General features: G+C 33.2%; 2 protein-coding genes across 13 annotated transcripts in view; one reads left to right on the plus strand and one right to left on the minus strand.

Moving 5' to 3' along the window:
• The window catches only part of LOC124956575 (growth factor receptor-bound protein 10-like), a 437,491-nt gene that overhangs the window by 115,808 nt on the left and 302,048 nt on the right, over positions 1-19,635 (plus strand). For 6 of the 12 annotated variants that reach the window (XM_047512554.1, XM_047512555.1, XM_047512552.1 and 3 more), the window contains one exon: positions 6,279-6,673. In XM_047512554.1, coding sequence (XP_047368510.1) covers positions 6,289-6,673 — 385 coding nt within the window. In that variant the 5' untranslated portion in view covers positions 6,279-6,288. Of the gene's footprint in view, positions 1-6,278; positions 6,674-15,977; positions 16,137-16,172; positions 16,578-16,752; positions 17,431-19,635 lie in introns of those variants that run through there. The other 6 variants (XM_047512559.1, XM_047512561.1, XM_047512558.1 and 3 more) reach the window with 6 other exon arrangements.
• Positions 7,143-10,490, minus strand: LOC124956579 (putative uncharacterized protein DDB_G0277057). The gene is made up of 3 exons (XM_047512571.1): positions 9,761-10,490; positions 8,478-8,724; positions 7,143-7,681 (listed from the first exon to the last, which is right to left on the minus strand). Exons 1-3 carry the CDS (start codon positions 9,876-9,878, stop codon positions 7,615-7,617), a joined length of 432 nt encoding a protein of 143 aa, XP_047368527.1. The 5' UTR covers positions 9,879-10,490; the 3' UTR covers positions 7,143-7,614.

The following is a 19,635-nucleotide window of genomic DNA, read 5'->3' on the forward strand; positions in this document are numbered from 1 at the left end:
TTATCGAAAATAATAAATGCTCGGAATTGTAAGGAATTCTTTTTCGATATAGAGAAAAAAGGGGAATGAACGGGTGGGGGGAAAGAGAAAAAGAAAAACGTTCGTTTCAATTATTTAACATAAAATATTATTTATTTATTTATTTATCTCTTTTACCAGATTGTCTAAAATATATTTCAATGTGCTAAACATAATTGTGGGACAGTTTTGAAATTCACCTTTAACCCCCCCCGAATAATTTAAGGATAGCGATTTAATCTCCAATAAGGATTAAAATTTATTATCGTATTTTTTGATGTAATAAATTCTGTCAAAAAAAAAAAAAAACAGACAAAAAGAAAAGAAAAAACTATCACTATTTCGTCAGATCTTTCCTGTTGAATTCTTATAAGTTTCGTATAAATAAATGTTTTATGAACTTCATCAAAATGACTATAATGCTTTATTCGCGTCAAATGCGTGAACATTGTTACACCTTTCTTAATGTTACTAAATAAATTTAAAAAGTTTGTAAAATTTTACGATAGCAGTGATCGCGTCTTATGGATAGAAAAAAAAAGACAAGCGTAACAATTAAAAAATTTGTTCGATTACGACGATTACGACAAAGTAAGGTTTCAAATGTCTCTTCTTTTTTGGAAATTAAATTAACGAGCGATTCGTAGTAGACTGGTTTTTTTTTTTTTTTTCTTTTTTCATGATTATTTCGAACGAAGAAGAAAAAAGGATGAAATTGTAAAAGATTTAAAAAAAAAAAAAAAAAAAAAAAACAACCGATTTCGTCAATTACTATATCAACGTATGTCTTTTATTTTTCTTTTTAACATTCTCGTATTTTCATTTTTTATAAAATATCATCGTTAAATAATAATTTTACAAATTCGACCGATAATATTTATTCTTTCGTAATCGTTCGAAAATTCTTCTTCCGTGCGAATGCACTTTACCTATCCGATCTCACCCTTCCCTTTTAACCCCGTGGGATTTTCAATTTCGTGATATTGAAAAAATTCTACGGAACATTATTTTAACGAAATTAAATATTCCGTTATCGCGCAAATATTTCGCAACAAAAAAAAAAAAAAAAAAAAGAAAAAAAGGAAAAAAAAATAAAAGAAAAAAAAAATAAGGGGGGAAATTTTATTAATCTCCCTACGGGTTGCGGGTGAGCGTAAACGAAAAAGATAAAGAATAACAAAAGCAAGGAAGAGAAAAAGAGGCGGAGGAAAAGGGAAAAAAGGAAAAAAAAAAAGAAAAAATAAGAAAAAGCAAACTTCTCCGAAGGTATACGAAATTTTTATCGCGAGAACGCTTAAAAGCTCACGAGGAGGAGGTCATGGGATGGTGCGAATAGGGATAGGAGGGGGATAGGAGGGGGATAGGAAGGAGGAGGGTTGCTCCACTTATTTTCAATGAAGCGATGATATAGGAGCCATGAAAGTTTTCTTTTCTTTTTTTTTTTTTCTTTTTCTTTTTTTTTTTTTATATATATATATAATTCAATCTCACGAACGATAGTACGAAAGATAGTCGTGCACGAAGGAAAGAAGATAAAGAGAGAAAAAAAGAGAGAGAAAGAGAGAGAGAGAGAGAGAGAGAGAGAGAGAGAGAGAGAGAGAGAGAGAGAAAGGAAAATAAAGAAAAGAAAAAGAAAAAAAGAAGTTAAGATCAGTGTGACTTCGTTCGACCAGTGAGTGGGTGGGAAAGTGGGTAGAAAAGAGGAGGGAGTATAGGGGGAGTGGGCGCACGAACGATCGATCGATGGTAAAAGAAACAACTTTCTTATTCCGTTCTTCTTCCTTTTCTTTCATTTTCTTTCTATTTTTCACGATTTTACTTTATTTTATATTCTTTCTTGTTCTTACCCTATAAGGGATACGGAAAAAAAACTTTAAAAACCGAGAGAATGGTATAGAGAGAGAGAGAGAGAGAGAGAGAGAGAGAGAGAGAGAGAGGGAGAGAGGGAGAGAGAGAGAGGGAGAATCCGCTACAAAGGACGTATCAGAGGAAGTTCTTGATAACTATGTACTTATCTATGTATTCAGAAAAGTACAACCAAACTTAAAGTGAAGATACAATGAGAAAGGATAAAAGAGAGAGAGAGAGAGAGAGAGAGAGAGAGAGAGAGAGAGAGAGAGAGAGAGAGAGAGAGAGAGAGAGGAAAGCAAGGATTCGAGAAAGCGAGAAAAAAAAATAAAATAAAATAAATAAATAAATAAATAAATAAATAAATAAATAAAATGAACGATCGAAGATAAAAAAAAAAAAAGAAGAAAACAAAGAAAATCCACATTTATTCATATTTTCTCGTTACTATGGATATTACGACGAAGCTACGCTTTGTTTGGTGAATGCAATGTAATACTTTTTGTTCGTTTTTATCTCCAGGAGGATTGGGGGGGAAAAAGGGAAGAAATCAGTAGTGATAAAACGAAAAGAACGTAGGTATGATTAAAAGAGGAATAATGTGCTACGAGGTATTTATGTGAGAAAAAAAAAAAAGAATAAAAAAAAAAAAAAATGAATAAAAAGAAAGAGGGAGTGCGATCGAAGATGAAACATCGGATTAATTTATTCACAATTATTTTCTCGTACATGTAATATTACGATGAAGTTACGATCAATTTTATAGATAATATTACGATGAAGTTGTTTTCGTTTATCTCTGTGAATTGTAAATAACAACTTTTATTTGTTTTTATCTCTCCTCTCTCTCTCTTTCTTTCTCTCTCTCTCTCTTTTTATGTGTGTGTGTCTCTTTTTCTTCCAAAAAAAAAAAAAAAAAGAAGGAAAAAAAAAAAAAAAAAAAAAACCGAAAATGCACATCTTTAGAATGAAATGAGGTGAGAATGATAAAGTTAAAAGAAGGATAATGTGAGGAGAAGGATAATATGAGAAAAATATTTTTCTCTTTCAGTATAATATCACGATGAAGTTCCACTTGTTGTTCTATTTTTTTTTTGCGAATGTTATAATACACTTCTTGCATATTTATTTTTATCTCTCTTTTTCTCTCTCTCTTTCTCTTTCTATATATATATATATATATATATATATATATATATATATATATATATATATTATCTCTATCTCTTTTTGTCTTCCTTTCTGCATCACTTATTCTCCGAAAAAGAAAAATAAAAGCGAAATACAGAGATCTTTAGAACGAAATATTGTGAGAATAGTAGATTAACAAAAAAAAATAAAAAAAAAAAAGAATTAAAATAAAAAAATAAAAAAAAAGGAAAAGAAAGGATAAAAACGTACGACGAGAATATGAATGACAAAAGGTGCAATCGAAGATGAAAAATCGCATTAATTTATTCATATTTTTACTCTTCCTATAATATTACGACCAAGTTAAACTCGTTATCATATTTTTATATGCGACGAATGCATATAAATTATTTATTAAGATTTTAGAAATATATCTCCCTCTCTCTCTCTCTCTCTCTCTCTCTCTCTCCCTTTTTCTCCTAGAATAATGTATGAAAAAAAAAAAAAAAAAAAAAAAAAAAAAAAAAAAAAAAGATAAAAAGGAGGAAGAAAAAAAGAAAAGAAAACACATATCAAAGGTAGATGGATGCTTGAAGAGACGAGATGTGTTTATGAGGGGAATAGATAAATAGGGGTGATGCGTGGGGAAGAGAAAAGGAGGACGGGGGACAAGAGAATAGTGACGCGTTAGAATGAAACGAGGTGAGAATGATACGAGTTAAAAGGAGGATAACGTGCAACTAGGATGCAACGAATTCGAGATCAAGACGTGAATTTGTAGAATAGAGAAAGGAGGACTGTGAAGGTGGTAAAGTGGGTGGTTAATGTGTATGGAGTAGGTGAGTGGGTTTATCGTACGCGTCTATGTCTATGTCTATGACTATTTCTGCGTGTGTATGTATATACGTACGTACGTATGTATGTATGTATGTATGTATATATGTGGATAGATGTATTTGTGTATTAGTAGTAGTTGTGTGCGGGATGAAACGCGAAAGCTTTCCCAGAATAATTGAACGCGGCTCGTCCCGATCGATAGTTCCTTTTCCGACTGGAGTGTGCCGTTGGTAGTTCAGAGAAAGAGAGAGAGAGAGAGAGAGAGAGAGAGAAAAGGAGGTTGTTGGCCATGGTTTGTCGTTGGCACATTCCCTTCCTCCTCCTCCTCCTCCTCTTCCTCCTCATTCTCTTCTTTTTCTTCTTCTTCTTCCGCTTCTTCTTCTTCTTCTGCTTTTGCTTCTGCTTCTTCTCCGTTGAATCGAGGAAAAGGTATTCGTACGAAAAGACGCGGGAAAAAAATGAAAAATAAAAAAAGAGATAAGAGAAAACCTTTAATCCCAATAATATCATAATCCTAGTCGCATAAGTTTGCGACGTCGTTGTCATCTCTATTCTTTCAATGCATTTGATTTTCATCTCTTAGGACGAATAAAACAGATATCTTTGACTTATCTTCACGACAAGCTTTGAATATTTACTGTATGTCTATTGTATGTATGTGTGTGTGTTTGTGTGTGTTTGTGTATTTTTTTTTCTTCTTTTTTCCTTTTGAAAAATCAAATTTCTCTTTTTTTTTTGCATTAAACGATCGGAATACAATTTAAACTAATGGTATTCCCTTTAGTTTATTTTACTTCGCATATTGAATGAATTCGTTTATATATATATATAAATTAATTAAATATATATATATATATATATATATATATATAAATTAATTAAATATATATATATATATATATATATGTGTGTGTGTGTGTGTAAATTAATTTCTAAATGAAATATATCCATGAAAAATCTATATGATATAAAAATTAATTAATTTTATATATACACATGTATATATATATATATATATATATATTTTTTTTTTAAATATATATGTATATATACACATATATTTTTTTTTATCATAAGATATTGATAGGAGAAAAGAAAAGGTCGAACATATTTTTTTTCTTTCCTTTTCTTCGCCTTGCTTTTCTTTTCTTTTTTTTTTTTTTTTTGTTAAGCCGAAAGAGAGAGAGAGAGAGAGAGAGACAGAGAGAGCGTGATGAAATCTCAATGGAAAAGTTTTCAAGTCCAAAAGAGTAAACAAAAAGTATTATTGGTTAAAAGCTTACCTGGCCTTTAGCAACTACATATATATATATATATATTTAGAATCCGATAGATTTTGAACTAGACCAGCGAAGTTTAAAATACATACTCGATTTTTACGTTAAAAGGTCGAAGCGTTTGTATTGTTCGCAACAAATAGAATATACGAAGGGAAACGAGAAAGGGAGAGAAGGAATGAGACAGAGAGAGGGGGTGGAGGAGAGAGAGAGAGGGATGGAAGGAGGGAGAGAAAACAATTAATTAATATTATCACGCGTATTGTTATCGACGTTACGGATTTCATAGGACGTTATCGTTATTGAATTAGAACGTTCCCCCGAAAGCCAGGAACCATAGCTGACCGTTTTATAACTGTTTACATTATTTTCGTAAACACGAATCAATCGAATACCATCACGATATCGGAATATTGGAAATTAACTTATTCGGGTTCATTGTACGTTTGATCATTCAACAAGGAAGAAGATAACACGTTTCTATTGTTAGTAAAATCGAAAGATTATTGTTATTGACTACTATATAAATTTATAATATTATAATAATAATTATTATTGTTGTTGTTGTTGTTATTATTATTATTATTATTATTATTATTATTATTATTATTATTATTTATATTTTATCGATTAATAATAATAAAATAATAAATACTATATAAATTTATAATATTATAATAATAATTATTATTGTTGTTGTTATTATTATTATTATTATTATTATTATTTTATCGATTAATAATAATAAAATAATATTAAAATACAAAGATATATAATTAAACATATGATAATAAAATAATAATACATTTTATAAATTAATAATAATAATAATAATTATTATTATTATTATTATTGTTATTAAATCTTTTTATGATCTATTAGATCGATAAAAGATATATCGATATAAAGATATATCACGTTGTATCAACGAGATGTTCCTTTATGTTTCGATAGATACGTTTAGTAATTAAATATGTATAAAAAGAAAAGAAAAGAAAAATTACAGGAAAAAAATGAATATATATATATATATATAATATGTATATATGTATGTATATTCAAGTATGGTAAATCGATAAAGAAGATTTTTCAACGATCGGTAAAATACCGATCGAACTGTCGTTAAATATCGTAACTACATTACCTGCATTGATTTTCATTTTTCAGTGCCGTCGATATGGTAGGAAGCAGTACTAAAGCCGAATCGACATTGCTCACCAGCGCCACTCGAGAGGATGGCTGCGTTGAGGTCGAGGTCGGCATATGCAGAAGCTCATCCTATATGATACTTCCTGTTGAGAGTTGCCTAAATCGTAACATAAACGATCAGGCAATAAGAAATTCGATAGATCGTCTCGCTGGATCGATGATCATTCCCGGGAATCACATGGACGGCGAACTCGACGAACTCGATAATACGAGAAACGATCCTCATGACGATCTCATCTCTAAACGTTTCTTCAAACTCGCAGGTGCTTTTAGGGCTCATCTATCAAGGAAAAACACTGGAAATTATGGAAGTTGGCTGATAGAAATACGCAGACGATGCTCGAAGATGTACAGTAAGTTCAACAATCGTCCGATTTTTTTTACATTCAAGTACAAAAAGAAAAAAAAAAAAAAAAAAAAGAAAAGAAGAAATAACCGGAATAAAACAAAATTCTCTCCATGGGCGGGGACGGAGGGGGGGGGGAGGGTGATGGAGAGCCGTCGTAATGGGAATTATAATTTGTCGAATGTAATTTCGAATAACGTTTTACGTGTTACGTTATCGTTACGAAAAAAAATCAATCGTATTATTTTACGCGTATCATCACACGACGCGCGACTTTCGTTCGAAACGAAACCAATCGCAAAAGGATAAAAGGAACAAAAAAAAAGAAAAAAAAAAAAAGAAAAAAAAAGAAAAAAAAAAAAAAAAGAAGAAGAGAAAAAAAGATCTCCATAGAGTTCAAATTTTTAAGGGGATATGGTCGGGGAGTGAGAAAGGGAATTTTTTTTCCCTTTCTCGTTTTAAACCAAATGTTTTTTCATCGTCATAGTTTTATTAGTAATCATGTTATCGTTGATCGTTGTTATCGAATTACTCGGTTAGATCGAATCAATAAAACAATTAAATAAATTTATACGAATGAGATATATACATATATATATATATATGTATATATAGATCGTATTTGTCAATGTGCACTATTATCTACGACTTTTTTCATTGCGTCAAATTATATATATATTATTTCTAATATCTCATTCTATCTATGTCGTTTGTCGCGTGTTTTAATGTCGTTCAATGTTACTTTAATTTCATTGGTGCACGTATTCGCGCGTTCATCATACATATACGTTCGCATTAGGATACATTGGTAACATTTATAAAAGGGGAGAAATTCTTTAACCCTGTCGAGTATTATAGCGATGGCGCACGAGACGTATAACTTCTTTCACACATCGGAACAGTGACGCTTTTCTGGAATTTCTACTGTGGAACGGTAAGTCGTCTTCTTCACGGATCCCTTTTACAAGGCCTGCTTTGTGCATCCACGACCCATACGGCCCAGATTTTAATAATTCTGTGTAAAATGTAGAATAGGTTTTTTAACGATGTTCAAATAGTACGAGTAAAAATTTAGTTATTCGTTAATCAATATATTATATATATATATATATATATATATATATATATATATATACTATTTTTTTTATTTATATTTATTATATTTATTATAATGTATATATATATATATATATATATATATATGTATTATAATATATAATATTGTTATATTTATCAATATTTAAACATTATAACGATATTTATTATTTAATATTTTAAACGTCATAAATATACAATCATAAATATCATTTTTACTTTTGCAAATAGTCAATACGAATAATGTTATTGTATTCGAATGAAAACGATTAGAAATTTTCTTTTGATATCGTCGTAACAAATTTTTCTCAATATTTTATTCATGATACAATCAATAACGAATATTTCGATTTTCTCAAAGGTTTCATTTATTTATGAACGACCGACGTAAGTACGTAAATATATAAATAAGTAAATAAGTAAGTAAATAAGTAAGTAAGTAACTAAGTAAATGTTCAATGTAAGTACATAAGTTACGTATACGTTCGTCGACCCGATGCCGTGTTTAAGGTCGATGGTAAAACGGTGCAAAGGCCACCTTAAAATGATTTGCGTGCCAATTACAAATAAATTTATTCGTAGCACACGACATCGCGTTTCGTCAATACAGCGAGCGTTTATTATTAAAGAACGGAAATGATTAAAAAAAAAAAAAAAAAAAAAAAAAAAAAAAAAAAAAAAAAAAAAAAAGTAAACTGGGAAGAAATTAAAAATACTTAAAAAGACAATCGTTAAAACGTTGTGTCTTTTTCTTCCTCGTTCGGATTCCATCGTGGTTATTGCTCCTACTGTTGGTGTTGTTGATGTTGTTGTTGTTCTTATTGTTGTTGTTGTTGTCATTGTTGTTGTTGTTGTTATTATTGTTATTGTTGTGTTTGGTTAAGCTCGTTGCGATTATTATTGAAATCGTTAAGTATGGGATATAAGTATTACTACCATTCTTCTTTTCTTCCTTCCTTGAGACTGCTCACGCGCGGAAAAAAGAAAAAGAAAACAGAGAAAGAAAGAGAGAGAGAGAGAGAGAGAAACAAAAGTGTAAAAAAAAAAAAAAAGGAAAAAGAAGATACGAAAAAAAGAAAAAAAAAGAATAAATTACGACGACGCTCTAATTAACGAACGCAATTACGGCTACGTTTACTACCGGCCTCGTTATGAATGAACGATCACTTCTAACGACGAATTACAATAGAACAAAGTAGACGAAGAATGACAAGGACAGGGGAAGTGAGAGAGTGAGAGAGAGAGAGAGAGAGAGAGAGAGAGAAATCGATAAAGAAAAAGATACAAAATACTTTCTACGATTCGTGTTTATTCACGTAGACTGTCGTACTAATTCTCAAAGATTTTATGTTTTTCTTTTCTTTATTATTTTATTTTTTTTCTCTTCCCCCCCCCCCCCCCCCCCCCCCTGGCCACCATAACCAGAAAGAAAAATGATTAGAAAGTTAATGATCGATTATTGATTAAATCACGCTTGTTCACCTTTAAAAATTACATTCATTATCCGAGTTATATAAAAAATTTTCTATCTAATTCTACGTTATTTATTTATTTATTTTTTATTTTTTCTTTTTTCTTTTCTTTTTTTTTTTTTTTTTTTTTTTCTATATCTCAGTATATGCATACGTATAATAAATTTGTTTATCGCATAGTCGCGGTGCCAAGTCTATTATAATTATTTGATTAACATTTTAATACGGGTAATGCTTATCGAGAATTTTGTGTGTGTGTGTGTGTGTGTATGTGTGTTACATACGTTCTGGATCATTTGACGCGACGTATTATCACTTTATACATGATTTCTTTTTTTTTTTCCTTTTTTTAATCAGGAAATCGTCAACCGAGAAGCAATAAAAACGAGGGGGGTTTTTTTTTTATTTTTATTTTTATTTTCTCTCTTTTTTTTAGTTTTTCTTTTTTTTTGTATTTTTGTTTTTTTGTTTTTTTTTTTCTTTTTGTTTTTTTGTTCTTTAATCGTGCACGTATAAACTTTAAAAACCTGCTGCCGTTGCCGCTGCCGCTTTGCGAACAAGTTTAATTTGGTTGGTTTTTTTTCTTTCCTCCTTCTTTTCTTTCCTTTTTTCGTCGGCTCTTCCTTCTTCATGAAACCCCTTCATGATTCCCCCCTACCCCTCATTCCACTTTCGTTCCCCCACTCACGTATTACGTTCTCGTGCGATCCTCGTTCATTTTCACCTTGGAATTCCAGTTCGTTCAAAGTAGGCTCTCTCTCTCTCTCTCTCTCTCTCTCTTTCTCTCTCTCTCTCTCTCTCTATTTCTGTCTGTCTCTGTCTTATGGTTTATTCTTTCCCATTCTTTATACGACAGAGGAAAATCGCGAATCGTGTTGATCGAAAAAGGAAATCGATGATAGATAAGATGTTGGAGAGGATTGTTGATGGCGCTAGGAAGAAAGATAAGGACGAGAGAGAGAGAGAGAGAGAGAGAGATAGAGAGAGATAGAGACGAAAGAAGAAGAAGAGGAGGGGAAATGAGGGAAAAGGATGCAACGTTGCTTTAACCAGGTGACGTCGATATCCATTGAAACCTGCGATTTCGGGACGACGTTTACGAGAAGGAAGAAAGGAAGCAAGGAAGGAAGGAAGGAAGGAAGGAAGAATGAAGTAAAAGAAGAAGAAGAAGAAGAGGAAGATGAAGAAAGGAGATGAAGATGATGATCGGAATCTGTTGCACGGTAAAGCGAGGTAAACGGACTGTGGGTTTGTTTACTGCGCATTTCGAACGGGGACGAGAAGCAAGAGAAGGGAAGAGAAAAAACAGAAAGAGAGAGAGAGAGAGAGAGAGAAGGAGAGAGAGAAAGAGAGAGAGAGAGAGAGAGAGAAAGAGAGAGAGAGAGAGGAAACTCATGGCTCCGGGAGTGAATGACCGGGCCCGAAAAGCAAGTTCCTCTTATATACACGCGTACGTACATACAACGCAGATATTTACACATATACACATAAGTATGAATATATATATATATATAGTTAGACACTCGTACATAGATAAACGCATATGTATCTCACAGATATCTTCTACCTTTTACCTATACCCATAACTACGATGGAGTTAACGTGTTTCGCGCTAACGAGCCGCTTCGTTATGATTTTTGTCGAGGATCTACGGTCAAGCGCGGATGTTGATATGGATGTGTAGTAATCGTACGACTTTCTTTTTTTCCTTTTTCTTTTTCTTTTATCTTTTTCTTCTTCTCTTTCTCTTGTTTCTACTAATTTCGAACGATACCTTTAATATCTACTTACTTATTTCGCAATCCTTATGATCATCGTGATATTATCGATCGTCCATTTAATCGTAACGTTTAATCGTAAGTTTCGATTAAAAGTTTCGAACGTAATCGAAGTTAAACTGACAGTCTCTCTCTCTCTCTCTCTCTCTCTCTCTATCTATCTAGCTATCTATCTCGTATCCTTTTCTTTTCTCTTCTTCTTGGATAAAATTACCGATAATTAATTCTATGCAATTAAATTGCTTAATCGCACGGTAGGATTTTTATCTTTTCGCGAGTACCTGTACACACGTTAACGTACACGTGCGTGAGAAAGATAAGAGTAAACGCAATAAGACAGATAAGAAGCTTCGGTCAATCAAAATCAATGATTTTGTTTTGTTTTGTTTTGTTTTCAATCCATTGTCAATTTCGAAAATATATCTTCGGAGCCAAGAAATGCGCCATCGCGTTCTTCTCAAATCGATCGCGAATGGAATTTCGGGGATGTGGTTTTCGGTGAAGAAAATTTTCTTTTGCGGCGGCATTGTAAAAAGAAAAAAAAAAAAAGAAAAAGAGAAAAAGAAAAAAGAAAAAAAGAAAGAAAGAAAGAAAATAAAAAAGAATTCCACGCTTACGATACACCCTTACGACGAAACGGGAACGAAGGAATGTGGGAGATGAGCGAGGGACGGGGGAGAGAATTTTCTTTTGCGACATTGTAAACAAACAAAAATTCTTTGCACGCTTGCGACGAAGATGAAGGCGATGGAGTGGGGGAAACGGTGATACGTTGTAGGAAGAGGAAAGAAAATTTTCTTTCGCGAGATTGAGAAGAAAAAAGAAAGAAAGAAAGAAAGAAAGAAAAAAAAAATAAATTCCATACCCCGACACGTCGTACATGTCAAATGTCAAAATGTCAAAACATCAAAGTGTCGTTTAAACAATGATCAACGATTTATCCTCATTAATTATGTTATCGAATTTACGATAAAAAAAAAAGTGCATTGGTGCGAATAAATTTTCGGATTAATCATCGTGTCTTCTTCGATTTCCTTTTTTTATTATTCTCGTTACTACTTCAATTCGTTATGTGGAATTTGTTTTCTTTTTTTTTTTTCCTTTTTTTTTTTTTTTTTTTTTCTTTTCTTTTTCTTTAAAAGCAAAAATTTCCAACGCTTTCAAAGATTTAAGGAGAAACGTCATGTGGACTTTTTCTTTTAATATCAATTATTTCTTAATCTCGTGATCTCTCGTGTACGGTCATTCGTTTTTCATCAATCGTAACGTAGATCTTATCGTAAATAGATAAGAACGTAAACATCTCTAACGTATCTGAGATGACGTATTATTACATATACAGGGATATGGAAACGAGTTCTTCACCGTTCATTCTACGAATGACATACTACCGCTTTAGCGTGTCTCTCATCTTTTGCAAAAAAAAAGAAGAAACAAAACGAAATCAGAGAAAATACGAAAGAAACATATAGATAATAGATAGATAGATAGATAGATAGATAGATAGATAGATGGAGAAAGATAGAAAAATAGTAAAGGTGTCGTAAAGCGATTATTATTCTTCGTGAGTGAGAACGACGTGTAATAGAGAAAGAAGAAGGGTGGGGATCTGTCTGTCTTATTTGTCCCTTTCTCGAACATATTGCTTCTTTCTCTCAGAAGCTTTTGGTTGTACTCGAAGGATGAAAAAGAGAGAGACAGAGAGAGAGAGGGGGGGCGGGGGGAGGAGGGGGTTAGAGAAAGGGATGGGAAAGGGAGAACTCTCTGGAAGACCTTGACTGGACGTTTCGCGTCTAAGGGAGAGAGATAAAGAGACAGAGTAAGAGAGAGAGAGAGAGAGAAAGAGAGAAAGAGAGAGAGAAAGAGTAATACATACTCTCTCTCTCTCTCTCTCTCTCTCTCTCTCTCTCTCTCTCTCTCTCTCTCTCTCATCTCATTAGCTTTTACGAGCCTTTATGCTCTCCTGACGGCGCCGAACCGTCTTTTACTGCCCGTTCATCTCGCCGAGTTAATCGTAAATCCATCTCCAGCGCGTCCACCGTTTCGTCTCGCTATACCACCCTTCTTTTTTCCTTTTCGAAAGAAAGAAAGAGAAAAAGAAAAAGAGAGAGAGAGAGAGAGAGAGAGAAGTTGGAGAGACGAGACACGCTCTCGTCTTTCCCATCGATCTCTCTACCGTTCGTTCGCGTTTTACGAGACTTTGTGCAATGGAATCTTTCGCGCGAGATTTACACGTGAGAAACCAAGAAAATATCGATCGGTCGTTGTTAAGTTCGGTCAAAAGGTTACAACTTACGTCTTATAAATCCTACCTAGCTACGTACTTGTTCTTGTTCTCTCGTTATTTTCTTTTCTTTTTCTTCTTTTTTTTTTTTTTTTCTTTTTCCTTTTTGTTTCCTTTTCTTTTTGTTTTTTCTTTTTTCTTCCTTCTTTTTTTTTTTTTCTTTTCTTTTCTTTTTGTCGATACTCTCTCGCCAATGAGAACGTTGGTTTTTCTTTGCATTTTTGTTTTTTTTCTTTTTTTTCTTTTTTCTTTTTTCTTTTCATTCTTTTTTTTCTTTTCTTTCAATCCCTCCTTTATCTCCTTTATCTCTTATTCCTTCCTTTTCACATTACTCATACTCTTTTCGCACTAATTTCCCCATGTTAAAACGTTATCTACTTTTCAATATCATAGAATAAATAATTTCCGGCGTTATGATTAGATCATTAAGTGGAATACAATGACAGGAGGAATATTTGTTTATCGATTGGTTAGATTAGTAAATAGAACACTCGAAAGGAATAGTAGATATCGATAGCGTCGAGCGTGTTTCTGTGTGTATGTATGATGCGAATATTGTTCGTCCGCGCAACACGTAATTCATTAAATATAATAAAAGAAACATCTCTGTTGTCAACGTTTTATTATTATTATTATTATTATTATTTTCTCTCTCTCTCTCTCTCTCTCTCTTTCTCTCTCTCGATAAAATAAGCAAGTACAACGTTTTTCCCGTATTACATCTTAAAGATTATCTTAAAGATAAATCACTTGTCGTACGTCGAGTTCTATCGAATTATCTATTATTTATTTTAACTGTTATAATAGCGTCGTATAATATCGATAATCGAAAAATTAATTTTCAATAGTTAATTAAATTGACTTTTACGCATTCCATTCGATTCATATCCTACGAAATAAGTTTAAGACGTTTAGTTTACACGCATAGTTTACTGTACTACGTATGTTAGCATATATATATATATATATATATATATATACATATACTACGATTCATCTATACGACGATTCTGATTTTGCATTCGGAGAAAGGAAAAGCAAATGGTGAGAGGAGGGAGCGATGGAGGGGGACGGAGGAATTACAAGACGGAGAAACATCCACGGATTCTTGCGTCAGAAGCTCGATTCTCTCGTTCGACAGAGGGCCAGTAGTACGCGAAGATATATAGAAAGATAGATAGAGACAGAAACAATGATAGAGAGAAAAAGAGAGACATATAGACAGAGAAAAAGAAAGAGAGAAATAGAGACAGAGACAGAGACAGAGACAGAGAGAGGGAAAGATATACTAAATGAGGAAAGCATTAATCAAAGCGCACGTGCCAATATAAAATTGAGTCACCATATGTATATCTCTCTCTCTCTCTCTCTCTCTCTCTCTCTCTCTCTATATATATATATATATATATATATATATATAACATGGTTAAAAGTAGATCATAGTAATTTTCAATGATTTTATTTATTCTGAGAACAAACATGTTTATTACGATTCGTCCGCCGGCCGATACTAGCGGAAGAAAATCTTTCGTTGGTATCTCGCCTACTTCGTCTAATTTGATATAATGACATGTCGGGTCGGTCCATCGTCAGTATCAAATTCACCATCGGAAGTAAAGAAAATATTGAAAGGGAGATTGAATCTCCGTATTTTCTCTCTCTCTCTCTCTCTCTCTCTCTTTCTATATCTATCTATCTCGAAGGCGAGGCGCGGCCTCTATTATCGCACACAAACTGTACGCATAACTTTGATGCTGAGTCAGCGAGGCGACGAGAAGTGTGTGTTTCTCGAGGCGGAAAGCGGCGGGGGCGGTTTTTCGTGCTCTTTCGACGCTTCAACTAAGATACACAAACACACACACACACACACACAAATCTACATACATACATATATATATATATATATACACGCGCGGGGAGGGATATGTGTAAATACAAATTATATCGACGTATATATATCGTATCATACGTGCGAATAAAATATAGATACGTATTCGCATGAATTGTATATATTTGTACTGTATATCCTTTATTAGATTCGTCACGATAGTACGTACGTATGATACGTACGTACGTATCTATGTTTGTAAATACATATTAGTAACTACACTTTCAATACATTCATATACGATATTAATATAGGCACGATTTAAACTTATTAATTATATATATATATACATGTATTTAAATATATATATATATATATATATATATATATATTTATATGTATGTTATGTATAAAAACACATGCAATATATTATATCTATATATATATATATATACATATATGACTGTGCGATCCTATACGTATATATAATACGTATCCATAGATACACACACACATGCAACACACACATGCAACACACACATGCAATATACACATGCAAATATACATATGAAACATACTTACACACACCTACGCGCATCTATCTCTTGCATATTGAGAACGTAGGTCGGTCCTCCTTGTAGGCAAAGGAAGGAAGAAAGGAAGGACAAAGAAACGACGTAGTAGTAAGATACGTCGTTGGTAGTTCTCTCTCACTCTCTCTCTCTCTCTCTCTCTCTTTCGATCTCTTTCTTTCTCTCTCTCTCTTTCTCTCTCTCTTCCTCTCTCTCTTTCTATCTCTGTCTCTCTGACTACGTAGGCACACACCGCGAGTTCAATGGCTCGAACGCGTCAGACAGTTCAGTCGTTCGCCGACCGTGCGCCGCGTCGGACGTGTTTTTGTCGGTGTATTATTATTTCAGTGATATTTCTTATATATCTCTTTTCCGATCGTATTTCCCCCTCCCTTAACCCCGATCGTTCATATTTACTATTTATCAATATAAACGTAGTAGGTATTTCCTTCTTTGATACATACGTGTGATGTGTGTATGTATATATATATATATACATATATATATATATACAACATATATATATGTATACGTGTGTGGTATATACGTGTGTGATAGATACGTGTATATTTGTATAAAAGAAATAATAACAAAGTCTTACAGTGAAATATAAAAATACGTCGTAGACGATTCTCTTGCGATATCGTTATTGAGAACGAGAGAGAAAGAGGAAGAGAGAGAGAGGGTGTGTGTGAGAAAGAGAGAGAGAGAGAAGAGAGAAAAGGGCGGTTAGGAATATTTTCCTTCTCTCTCTGTCGTCCGTACTAGACAGCGTGCGCACGCATGCGCGCCTCTTTCTTCCGTCGTACGACGCCATATTGCTGGCGGGCACGCGAATGAATTTCGCGCGCCCTTCCCCCCTCTCAAGGCTCACGTGTTCACGTTTGTTTCCTCATTTGTTTTTGTCTTCTCTCTCTTTCTCTCTCTCTCTCTCTCTCTCTCTGCTTATTATTTTCTTGTTATTCTTTAATTTATTTATCTCTCTTTCTTTCTCTCTCTCTTTCTCTCTCTCTCTCTCTCTCTCTCTTTCTCTATCTTTTTCTTTCTCTCTCTTTAGTTATATCGTTCGATGATCTAATAACGAGTAACAATACAACTACGAACGATGTTTCTACGAATCGTCCAATGTAAAATCTTTCTCTGCGTATAAAAGAACGAACAGTGTGTCTATATCTATCCCTTTCGATTTGATGTGTATTTTTTACTAATCCATACATCGTTGTGTTGTTTATATACTTAGTCAAGTCAGTGCGTCTCGTGAGTGTTCGTTTGTGTTCGTGTTCGTTCGTCGTTCGTTCGTTCGTTCGTTCGTTCGTTCGTTCGTTCGTTTACGAACCGATTCGGTCTTTTTCGGTTTAACGTCGCGTTTCTCTTTTGTTTTCGTTCTTTCGAAAAACGAAGTTTTTTCGCAATCTGTGATATTCTTCGTAATATACAGTGGAGTGATTGATTGATTGAGTGAGTGAGTAAGTAAGTAAGTAAGTAAGTAAGTGAGTGAGTGAGTGAGTGAGTGAAACGTCTAAAACTTGATCAATGACGATAATAATAATGATACGTGCATAAAAGAAAAATGTTCGTCGTTGCGTCGTTGTCGTCGTCGTCGTCGTCGTCGTCGTTGTTATTGTTTACAAACAGATCGCTACGTGACACATTAGGAGGGTGACCTTGGCAGAAAGAGAGAAAGAAAGAGTGAGAAGAAGAAGAAGAAGAAGAAGAAGAAGAAAAAAAGTGAAAGGTAAATCGAGAAGTTACATTATATTCATTTTCTATCTTCTCTGATATATTTACTTTTATTTATTTATTTATTTATTTATTTTTTTTCCTTATTATACATTTGTCTCTTACTTTTCTCCATATCCCCTATTTTATTTTTTCTTTTTTTTTCCCCTTTCTTTCTTAATTTTCAACGTGCTTTTTATCGTGGATCAACGTACTCCCCCCTAGCTCTGTTTCCCCCTCTCCCCTCTCGTGTGGACACGAAAAAGAAAATTTTTTCTCTATGGACAAATAAACGAGTAAAATTTTCTGTCGAAGTTATAGAGAAAAACGCGAGAGCCGAGAAAAAGCATCGGCGAGCCTTTGCCGATGTTTATCGCTTTGTTGTTTTGGACCGTCTTTATGGTCCTTGAAACGAACCTCGTAAACACGGATTTATCTTGGAGGTTAGGAAGGAAGAGGAGTAGGAGGAGGAGGAGGAGGAGGAGGATGAGACCGTCGTTGCGTTACACGCGTTACCAACCAACCTATGTACGTACGTACGTACGTACATATTTACGTACATACACGTATATATACACGTATTTATATTAGTCCTCCTTTTCTAATGTACGTACGTATATATGTGGGGGCCTCTCTATGCACATAACATGGATAAGTTCGATGTATTTCTATATGTGATTTTTTTTTCTTTTTTTTTTTTTTTTACCCCCATGGAAGCTTGTGATTTTATTTCTGCGTACGTATATTATATATATATATGTATATATATATAGAGAGAGAGAGAGAGAGAGAAAGAGAGAGAGAGATACATAGTTCTGGGATGTAAAGAGATCGATCTTACAGTGCGTCCACGCGTAGGTGTATATACGAATCGTAAATCTTCGAAGCATTGTGCTCGCTTTTCGATCGAACCGTGACGCGTAATAAACCTTTTGATGCGTCCTCCAGAGATTTATGTTGAAGATTCTACGAAGGATACGACGGGATTTATATATGTATGTATATATATATATATATGATGTATGTGTGGTGTAAGATGTGTGTCCCATGTATATATATATATATATATAATGTATGGACGTAAGCATGTGTTTTCTATGTACCTATATTCGGAAGAAGGAACATAACGTTCGATATCCGATACTCTCGAAGGATACTCTTTCGTCTCTTTTCGTCGTCAAATTTTCGTGTAATGCCAACAATCTTTTATTTCCTTTTTTTTTCTTTCTTACGTTTTATTTATTTATTTTTTTTTTTTTTTTTTTCATTTTGTCTTTTCTCCTTTTCGTCTCTCTCTCTCTCTCTCTCTATCTCTCTATCTCTCTATCTCTCTCTCAGTTTGATTTCTTTTATTTGTAATTTCTTACTTAAAAATATTACGTATATCGCGCATATTTATTTCGTAAGATGTGCTGTGGCGTACGATATACGTTTTTAAGGAAAACGCAATATGTGTACATACTATATCGTTGTTTTCACGAAAACATCGGACAAAATATATTTTCTACGTGTTTTCACATATTTTCATTGGTAGATATTTTTTTTGTTGATGTTCCAATAGAAAGTACGCTGTATCGTTGTCGAACAAATTTTACTTCCGATTGATAGAAATATAACTGTGTCAATTACTATACATACATACATATAACACACACATACACACACACACACACACTTTTCCGAGAAGAAAGAATTTATTTTTAGTTCCCAGTGATATGCATATTATATATATATATATATATATATATATATATATATAAAAGCATATATATACGTGTATATATATATATACATACACATGTATATATATATATATTTATATATATATAAATCAAGCTATTTTCTCGGGGCATGTTGTCGGATAAGCGCGCTCTTGTGGAATAAAAAGAATAAATATCGTAGGATAAAAAGGAGAGGATAAAGAGGAGGATGGCATGAAACGAGCTATATACATAGGCGTAGCCATATAAGATCCCCTTTTCGATAAGATCGACATTTTAAGGGTTACCTATCTCCCCTCACCTTTCCTCTTTTTCTTTTCTCATCAAAAAAGTAGAAAAAGGAAACACATGCATAACACATATACCCATATGTTCAGAGTATGGACATTTTGTATATCTTCTCCTCTTTCTCTCTCTCTCTTTCTCTTTCTCTTTCTCTCTTCGTTGTATTCTCTCTTCGACTACACAAAATGACTACGACGACGACGACGACGACGATG

This window comes from Vespa velutina, chromosome 22 (assembly GCF_912470025.1).
Source record: "Vespa velutina chromosome 22, iVesVel2.1, whole genome shotgun sequence".
NCBI lineage: Eukaryota > Metazoa > Arthropoda > Insecta > Hymenoptera > Vespidae > Vespa > Vespa velutina.

What these genes read in the sequence shown, in the direction of transcription:
- LOC124956579 (XM_047512571.1), bottom strand. Translation starts at nt 9,878, where the DNA reads ATGAAGGGGTTTCATGAAGAAGGAAGAGCCGACGAAAAAAGGAAAGAA. An exon ending in GGCAGCGGCAACGGCAGCAG is followed by an intron (nt 8,725 to 9,760) that starts GTTTTTAAAGTT and finishes GCGCGTGAGCAG; the next exon opens with TCTCAAGGAAGGAAGAAAAG. An exon ending in TTTAACGATTGTCTTTTTAA is followed by an intron (nt 7,682 to 8,477) that starts GTATTTTTAATT and finishes CATTTTACACAG; the next exon opens with AATTATTAAAATCTGGGCCG.